The sequence below is a fragment of the Nematolebias whitei genome, chromosome 4, assembly GCF_014905685.2.
Source record: "Nematolebias whitei isolate Nwh7 chromosome 4, NemWhi1, whole genome shotgun sequence".
Lineage (NCBI taxonomy): Eukaryota > Metazoa > Chordata > Actinopteri > Cyprinodontiformes > Rivulidae > Nematolebias > Nematolebias whitei.
In genome coordinates this window covers 2,967,124-2,976,712 of record NC_056501.1, presented here as the reverse complement: position 1 = coordinate 2,976,712, position 9,589 = coordinate 2,967,124, and the positions used below count along the sequence as shown (strand labels likewise).

The 9,589-nt window shown below is 41.2% G+C and overlaps 2 protein-coding genes across 2 annotated transcripts in view; one reads left to right on the top strand and one right to left on the bottom strand.

Annotated features, from left to right (window-relative positions):
- neil3 (nei-like DNA glycosylase 3) overlaps positions 1–3,971 on the top strand; it is a 23,092-nt gene extending 19,121 nt beyond the window's left edge. Inside the window, exons 3-5 of the mRNA XM_037675469.1 lie at positions 1,758–2,172; positions 2,461–2,635; positions 3,807–3,971. Coding sequence (XP_037531397.1) covers positions 1,758–2,172; positions 2,461–2,635; positions 3,807–3,971 — 755 coding nt within the window. The remainder of the gene's footprint in view (positions 1–1,757; positions 2,173–2,460; positions 2,636–3,806) is intronic.
- A 248-nt stretch (positions 3,972–4,219) lies between these two features.
- Positions 4,220–9,589, bottom strand: part of aga (aspartylglucosaminidase) — a 19,097-nt gene continuing 13,727 nt past the window's right edge. Inside the window, exons 7-9 of the mRNA XM_037675585.1 lie at positions 7,244–7,351; positions 5,130–5,263; positions 4,220–4,320 (exon numbers count right to left, since the gene is read on the bottom strand). Of these exons, the coding sequence (XP_037531513.1) occupies positions 4,220–4,320; positions 5,130–5,263; positions 7,244–7,351 (343 nt within the window). The remainder of the gene's footprint in view (positions 4,321–5,129; positions 5,264–7,243; positions 7,352–9,589) is intronic.

The window sequence follows — 9,589 nt, the reverse complement described above, 5'->3', positions numbered from 1 at the left end:
AAAACTCTGGGAATTATAGAAAAATATTAAAACTGTTAAAACTCTGGGAGTTATAGAAAAATATTAAAACTGTTAAAACTCTGGGAGTTTTGTTTTCATGAAACCTACAGACGTAAACACTTGATTCAATAACTATTTTAGAGCAACAAGAAGTATCCTGAACAACAGCTCTCTCCTTCATTCTCTACCCCCCCCTCCACAAACCCCTCACCCCCCCGGCGTCGACCCAAACCCGATCTTTCCATTACAAGACGTGGATAGTTGGTCTGCTTGAACTTGGCAGCTGTCCAGATTGTTGGGCGATCTCGACGGTTGACAGTTCTGAGCCCGACTCCTCTCCGCTGAATTCACTGTCCTCCCCCACATGTGAAGCCCCCGGGCTCCTCCTCGTTGTGGTCCTCCACACGTGGACCCCCCGGGCTCCTCCTCGGGCTGTGGGCCTGGGTATGACAGCCTGGTTAGCTCGGCTCTCACCCACACCGCTCCACCTGCTCCAGTGTCTCCATCACCGCTGCCTTCAGGGGCTTCAGTTCTCGGTTGTTTAGTTGAAATACCACGAAAATACTTTTTTTAATGAAACTAAACTGGAATGTCTTTTCGTCACTTCGATCGCTGTTATTTTGACAAATTGTCTCCGTTGTTTTGATACGTGACGTACGTCATGTGATTACCCATCAAACATTTCTCTCATTTTTAATAAATCAAAATTTTATTATTTATTATAGACCCACGTAAACTGCAAAACTGATTTGCAGCTTAGTTGTGCTGTTCAATTATATGTTTGTGTTTTTAATAAAATTGCAAATGACTGTACATTTAGGGGCGGACATTTTTTAAGGGTAGGAGCAGAAAAACTTTTTGACGTGGCGGCTCTGACGTGATATTAAGAAGCTCGTAAGTGGCTGTTGTGTTTAAAATGAGTGTTTATGTAATTATTTTCAGATTACATGTTTAATATTGGGTTTATTTGTTCAAGGCAGTCTAATGTATTAATAACTTTATTATTATTAAGCCTGAGAGTTACCAGATCCAAGCAAACAGTTAAGGGAGCGCACCCTGTCAAAATAAGAGCATGTTCATGCAGCATCCGGCTCAAATTAAGCCCCGGGGGGGGGGACTAACTTTACTTGTAATCCTTCTTGGTTTGCTCTCAGCTGGTCAGGTCATAATAAGGAAGAGTAACTGGTCTTATAGAAGCACAATACTTGTACCAAAAAGAAATGACGTGTAAAAGCTGTTAATTATGCTTTTTTTTAAAGTTTCCTCTAAAATCTTTAAAAATAAAAATAACACTTAACGCCCCACATGAAGCTGACTGAGCAGTGCCTCGCATCCTGATGCTCTGATTTACATGCGTGCTGTTCTATATTTCATATTCCCCCACCGTGCACCTCCTCACAAACAGCTGGGGGTTGAGGGCCTTTCTCAAGGGCATATTTGTGACGGTTTTTCAGGAAGTGGAGCGCTAGTTATCCTCCGCTTCTCGTTTGTGACTCTGAACTCGGTCTATTTGCTAAAAAGACATGCTTAAATTTTATATGTGTGGGTTCATTTTTGCACCTTCAGCAACAAATGTCGTCTGGCATTTTAAGTGCGCTCGGAGCACAACGGCGTGCTGCTTTCTGGTCCAGTTTATGACAGAGCTAACCACTTAAAGCTAACAACAAGCTGCATTTTGTGAGAGCAGCCAGTGCATCAGAATGAGCTGCAGCTGCTGAACATAAATTGAGTTTCTCACTCTGGCTCCATCTCCACAGCCCACAAAGACGACATTAGCACTGAAGCATCGCCCTTCACTGCTGATTTAATTAAGTATCCCTGCAATGCCTTCAAGAAACCACAAGAGGAGCTCAAAGTCAACTGGAGGTCTGCGTTTGGGACTTCCACTCTTGTTTTCTCTGACATGAGCAAGAAGCCAACGCCTGTAAACTCTGCGCTCTCTCCAGCCGGCAGTCATTTGAATTCCTTGGCGGCAGAACGAGGTTTATATAAAAACAGCTTTTGCCAAGGGACAACAAGCCCCAATTACGCCTCTGGTGGCTGGCAGAGGCAAAGTGCCGAGCTCTCCAAAAGGGAATCGCTGGCCTCCTACAGTCACCCATCTAAGAAAATGAGAATTGATCACAGCCTCTTTCCCAGTAACAACGCTCAAAATGAAGCCCCCAACTCCGGGTGAGTGAATCTCTTCTTAGTTGGCTATTCATGAACAAGTTTATAATAAGAAAAGTTTTTTGCAAGTTCAGGGAGATGTGTGTGGGTTTAAAAAAAAAAACCTCTTGCTGTGGAATTTTAATGCAACATTGTTAAGATGGTTGTGACAAACAGCGGCAGGAAGACATGCTGAATAAAACCATCATTCCACGTGCCTGGGAAGAGGCCGCTCGTTGGCTGAGAAGTGCTGCTGCGACAGGTATTCTTGTTTTAGTGACAACCATCAGACGGGTTCTCCACTTCTCTCAGAATGTGCCAAATACAGACGCCAAGTGCTGCAACCTCCTCCACTCCCACTGGCCCTTGTTGTGCATCCCATCGTCGTCCAGCTGTCCTCAGAGTGGTCCACAAGGAGGGGGACAACAAGGGACGGCGTTTCTACACATGCTCTCTACCAAGAGAGACCAAGTGCAACTTCTTCGAGGTGACTCTGGACACGAACACTGTTTCTGTGGAACTGGGTTCATTTGTAAAAAAATAAAAAGTCAGGTCCTCTGGACGCATCTTCTTGTTGAAACGTTTCGTCTTTTGTCCAAAAGACTTCTTCATTCATACCATCTGCTCACACAGACTCGTGTTCAGGCTGCTGTTGATACGCCATATTGTTTTATTACTGTTTACTGTATATCTTAAACCCTTAGTGTTGCTTTTTATACTTTATATTTTTACTATTTTTGAGTGTAACTGGGAACCTGAGTACATGATTTTGTTCCATCTCATGTGATGCAAATTAAAATATTTTCCTTGAACTTCTTGAGTCTGAGGAGCTGCAGCAAACTCAGTCTTATAAACATCACCTTCTCATGGTGGATCAACCAGTTTGTTGTTTGCATCCAGAACCAGCTGTTCACTTGATGGAGGACCAACAAGCTAACAACTGATCGTTAGTGCTCTGATGGTCACTTGCTATTCACAGGGGGTTGAGTGATACTAGCAATCACAGCATTGTAAGAGGGGGACAGTTGGACACGGAGGCTCCGCCCCGTTTAATGATGGACAGTTTCTCTTCACAAAGATGGCCTCCTTTACTCCTCTTTCAAACCATCGTTCCTCTCTGTCCAGGATGTGAACATCTTCATCCCTGAACGAGTGACCTCTGACCTGGAGACGAGTGTAGACCTCAGAGTCTGAGGACCGATGGTTTGAGAGAGGAGTAAAGGAGGCCATCTTTGTGAAAAGAAACCGTCCATCATTAAACGGGGCGGAGCCTCCGGGTTCAACTCTTACAATGCTGTGGTTGTTAGTATCACTCAGCCTCCTGTGAATAGCAAGCGGTCATCGGGGCACTAACGATCAGTTGTTAGCCTGTTGATCCTCCATCATGTGAACAGCTGGTTCTGGATGCAAACAACAAACTGGTTGATCCTCTGAGAAGGTGCTATTTATAAGACTGAGTTTGTTGCAGCTCCTCAGACTGAAGAAGTCCTTTGGATAAAAGATGAAACGTTTCAACCAGAAGAATCCGTCTGGAGGACCTGACTTTTTTTTTTTTAGGTTTTTCTAGCAGCGTCAGGATAACTGGGTTCATACTTTGATTATTAACCTATTAACAAATAAATCCTAAAGCTGAGTTGAATATGTTTGCACTGTTGCAGTGGGCTGATTTGCACTTCCCGTTCTGTCACCACGGTAAACGCTGTTTACTGAGGACGGTTCTGAAGCTGGGTCCGAACAACGGACGGGCGTTCTACACCTGCAGCCTTCCAAAGGGTGAACCGTGCGACTTCTTCCAGTGGGCAGGGAGCGGACCAGGCTGCTGACGCTCATCGGCTGCACACCGGTTCATTTACATTCAGCTTTCTACACATGTTGCTCTTTAAAACTGGATTACTTTATAATAAACTGATCTTCAAACCATGATCCACCACATTATTTATCTAATAAAGACTGTTGGTCACCTGGAAGATGTGATTACATTTGATCTGAACAAGTTAAAGCAGAAATAGTCCATGCTCCTTTTTAAAATTGATTTATTAATTCAAACAAAAGAGGGTTACAAAAAATTATTTTAAAAGCAATCTACAGACTTGAGTGTCGGCGTGTCCGACTGAGGGTTTGACACCATGTAGTGAAACTCTGCGAGGCTGGGGGCTTTGTTACACGCTGCACCTGAGAAAACAGGAAAACGGGCTCCGTCATGTTTTCTACAGCTGTAAAGTGAAAGCAGCCGTTACTTTTTAATTTAGCCGTGTCATTTACATGTTAATGTATTTCACATGGAGCAGAGTAAGCGTTCTATATGCACCAAAAATAATGTAAATATAATTTCAGAGAAGCTGCATGTTGCTATTCAAAGGTGAAACAAGCTAAGAGCTGCATAAAAAGAGAAAGGGTGTGCCTCTATCTGCCAGAGGGATTACTAAATGTATCACTGTTGCCATGAGAACCACATTTCTAGGCTGAAATAGATTTTGTTTGAGCACTTCTAGAGAAAAATGGATGAAAACCTCCCAAACAGGAGACAGTTTGATGCATCTTGGGGAAGGCTGAGGTCTAGTAACCTTTAAACAAAACACAAATCAATGCAATTAATGCCTGGCCTTTGTTTAAAAAAAGGTCAGGCATTAATTATATTAACACTAAGTTTCAAAGAAAACATTCTGAAGGGAGATTCATACACTCTTCAGCCATAACATTATGTCCACAAAGATGTCCTAATGAGAAGAAGGCCTGCGCTGTGACATCACATGGATACAGAAAAGATTTTAATATACTTGGATCTCTTTTTTTGCTCAACAAAACGTGTCCGTTTAGGCTTCATTTACACAGAATCGTCCTCTTTTTCCAAGAAGCCCACCAACACCCGCACTATTCGGTGATAATTCAGGATTTTTTTCTCGGCCCCAGTGGATTTGCATCATTACCTTTGGAGAGGAAAAAAAAAGCAGCAGTCTGCATTTGTGAACCCACACACTCACCATAATGGCCTGTTATGTTAGCACAGATTATGGCTCCAAAGAAGTCAGAGTAATGCCTCTTGATTCTGGAAATAGCCGACTTGCAGGCTGCCGAGGGATCAGCCCCGGCCCTCATCAGCTCCACGGCCAAGTAACTGTTGGCAAGATGACACGGAGACGACGTAAGGCCAACTAACAAGGGCTGTCAAGGCCACCAACCAGGATCATGATAATGATGCTTTCAGAATAATAATGATGAAAAAATAAAGCTGAATAGACTTGGGGGGGGCAAATTGCTGTGATTTATCTTGGCTTTTAAATGACTCGTATCATCAGTATCATTACCTCCGTGAGCATGGGGTCAACTGCACGAACAATAAATTACATTTCAAATCGACTATTAACAACAAAACACATTATTAGACATGAAAAGGAAAATGTACACAAACCTTCCAAATACTTAAAGAAACAACTGGACTCCTGTAACTAAAGACAATCCACTTCTGGGGAGTTTTCAAGCTCAAAGCTTTTTATTTTGACTGCAACGAGAGAAACTGCTTCTTTTATGAATTAGGCTGAAAAATGGTTGAAATGAGCAAAAAATGTGGAAAAAGCTAAAATTTGTATAAAACAGAAAAAGCTGAAACTTGCTGAAATTGGCACAAAGAAGTTAGAAGCACAAAAATGTAGTTAGCAGAAAGGATCAAAAAACAGCTGAAAAACAGCTCAAATTAGCTAAAAGTAGTAGATTTTTTTTTTTTTAATAATTAACACAAGGAAGCTGAAGCAGAACAAAATGTGAAAGGAGCAGGAAAAGTTTTTAAACAGATGTGAAGGATGTAAAATGAAATCGGTTCATTTTCTATGAGAGAAAAAAAATGGCAGAAAAGGCTAAATATTTCAAGAAGCTAAAGTTGCACCAACACCAAACTTCACAGCAGGATTGTCCTGAAAGAGCCGAACGTTTCGATTCATGACTTGTTGAAATAACTTGAAAACTGCCGGACAAGAGGCGCGCCAAAAAATGTACGGAAGAAAAATGGATCAAATAATACTTGATAAGCATTCAGACAACTACCGGTAAACAGATTTCAGCTTGACCCCCCCCCCCCAGTTTAATTGAATCTCCCTTAATAAGAAGTGAAACGTGTTTAAGTATAAAACAGAAGTCCAGATGTTTTGTTCTTTTAAATCTGCACCAACAGACACAAATCTTCTCTGAATACTTTATCACGTTTTATACTGGACTCTTTATGGCAAAGTGTACTTTACATATTAAACTTGGAAAAGGAGCCGGGATTTTTTTATTTTATTTTCAATGTGGATGCTGGTCTGCAGAAAGCCTAAACCACTCTAATAAAAATATTCTGACTTGTGGGAGAAACGTGGGCACAAATGAACACAACTCAGTCCACTAATAACAAGGTCCTTTTGAAAAAGCTGATCTAGTTCCAGGAAACGAGTTAAAAATAAAACTGAAATCGACAGCCCTCACACGTGTGTCCTTTCAAAACTAGCCTAGAAAAATAAAGCTTTCAGATAAGCAAAAACATTTTTGTGGCCTTAAAAAAGCACAGCTTAAGTGATATTTTGCTGCTTTGTGCCGTGTGCAGATGACAGTTTTAGGGCAACGTAGCCATGTCTTGTTTTTTTCCTCCAACACTATTTATGCACACGGAGCTCAACGCTGATATTAAAGTTAGCTGTTAAAATCTACACGTCACAAATGTCAATTTATTCTCCATTTTTTATTATCAAGAGAAAACTAAACACAGCAGTCCCTTTTCACATACTAGTTGGTAAATAGCGTCAGGCTGGAGAGTGTGGAGGAGTTTGGATTTTGTCAACACGTGGAATTGGTTCAGCCGAGTACGTTTGACTGGCAGGAACCTATTCTGATATACAGAAAGAAAAAAATAAACTTTAACTGAAAAACAAAAGTTTTGTGTGGATATACTCCAAGAAAGAAAATGTTTATTGCAGAGAAAGTTGTTTAAGTGAATTTCAGTTTCTTTGTGGTCTTAAAAAATGTTGTTGTTTTTTTTTAATTATTGCACACTGTTCCGTGTTTTGTGCAGTCCTCCAGGGACACAGAAAGGAAATGTACATTTCATTAGGAAACGCGGTCAAAGCACCTGGGTAGAAAGCGCATCATGATGTCTCCATCTCCTGTAGCTGCAGCAGCACCAGCTGAACTGTCTGCATAGGCCCCCGCACCGATGATCGGGGAGTCCCCCACACGACTGCACGAACAGAACATGAACCATGTCACAAAATAACTAACAGCATTACTTTATAATTACTATATAATTACTGTATAATTACTGTATAATGGTCAGAAATCCAGCACTTCTTTAGGTCTAAACCAGGCGTGGACAACATGTGGTCCAGGGGCCGAACGTGGCCCTTGGGCTCTCCCATCTGGCTCATTTTATACTTAATGACCAAAATGAAAACAACTTTTAACTGAACCTGCATTTTATAAATAAAACTCAAGTGTAAATCAAACATCTTGGACAAATAGATCTAAAACCTTTGGATTAAGCCTGAACCTTAGACTCTAAAAAGCAAAGATGCAACTTTGTATTTCTCATAATTCGGCTAACAAATATGTTGTCACAAGAGCCGGGTTACAGAAAGTAAAGTTCATTCCTAAAGAGTTTTGGAAAGATCATCTGGGCGGTTTCTTTTTATGTTGAGACGTTTCGTCCTTCATCCAAAGGACTTCTTCAATCAAAGGAGCCACACAAACAAACTGATTCCCACAAACGGCATACTCCATAGTGGAAAAAAAAAGTTTGCTGGTGCCAAGATGGCCTCCGGAGCCCGTCCTCTCCTCTGAGACCGTCATGCCAAAGCACGTCTGCATTGGTTTTTCCCAGGAACGTAGCAGCTGTTTAAACTTAACGACTCAAACGTAGAACGTCTGCACGGTTTCATCACCCTAAGGAAAAGCAGTAATGTTTTTTGCCTGTTTGTATTGTTAGCAAAATATCTCATGAAACCACGGGACGGATTTCAATAAAACTCACAAAAAGTAACAAGGTGCACATCTTCAACTTTAGAGTCAATCTAATTCAAGATGGCCACCAGGCTAATTGACCGTAGCTAACACAAAAACGGCTTTACCTAATTAAATTTACCAGACCAGCTAAGGGTTAATTATCTTTAACTGAGCATGTGTTTAAGTTCCCATCCTCCCTTCGTGCCACTACAGCAGAGTGAACTTTAGAAAAAGCCCTTGATGTCTTTTCTCTCATTCACTACAATTTGAGCTTTTAACTGGTAAATGATAAAAAGATGATTTACATATCTAATAAATGAAAGCATGGGCCCTGCAGCGTCATAAATCATTTCAGATGATGCAATCATCATGTAAAGTGTTTGCATCTGAACTCAAGAACATAAAGTTAGATCTCATGATTTAAACCTTTGCGGGACAGTGTTTGTAATTTAAATATTCAGTTTAAATTACAGGACATCCATTAAGAGATCATCACCGTTGCAGATATTGAGTACCTTTGATCTTCTTCACGTGTTTTGGTTTCATTTAATGAAAAGTTTTAGTTTCATGGATAAACTACACGATCATTTCATTTTAATTAAATAAACAAAACTGGCTGTCACTTCCTTGAGTTAAAGTTTTTAGCCCCTATGGATTTTTACCTTTACACACTTTACTTATCAAGCACGATTGAAAGAAGTTTAAAAAATAAAAATAATAAAAGACAACTGGTTTTATTTATTTATTTAAACTGTTATCCATTAAATGTTGACTGTCCTGTACAAGACATTATGAATTACTGGGCAGCTTTAGGTGTCATAATAACTTACTGAAAGGTTTTCTCACCAGACTGTCAGAAATAAAAAATGTTTCCAGAAAAGTTTGGATGAATTGAGTTTAAGTGTTTTGAACCACTTTGACAGGACTCAGAGGAGTTGACGGGGGAGAGGGCGGGTCTGGAGGCCATCGTAGCACTAGCAAACTGGTTCTTTCCACTATGGAGTATTCTGTTTGTGGGAATCGGTTTGTTTGGTGGCTCTTCAGATTGAAGAAGTCCTTTGGATGAAGGATGAAACGTCTCAGCAAAAAGACAAAACTGTCCAGATGACCTGACTGAACATTGTTGGATTTTTACCTGGATTAATGAACTTTGGTGTATGAAGAGACTCAACAGAGGAAACTCAAAGGGACTGAAACGATGTCTGGGAAACCGTGACTAGAACTGGTCTAAGCCCGGGCTAGGATCGAGCTTGGTCTGGTCTAAGCCTGGGCTAGGATCGAGCTTAGTCTGGTCTAAGCCTGGGCTAGGATCGAGCTTAGTCTGGTCTAAGCCTGGGCTAGGATCGAGCTTAGTCTGATCTAAGCCTGGGCTAGGATCGAGCTTAGTCTGGTCTAAGCCTGGGCTAGGATCGAGCTTAGTCTGGTCTAAGCCTGGGCTAGGATCGAGCTTAGTCTGGTCTAAACCTGGGCTAGGATC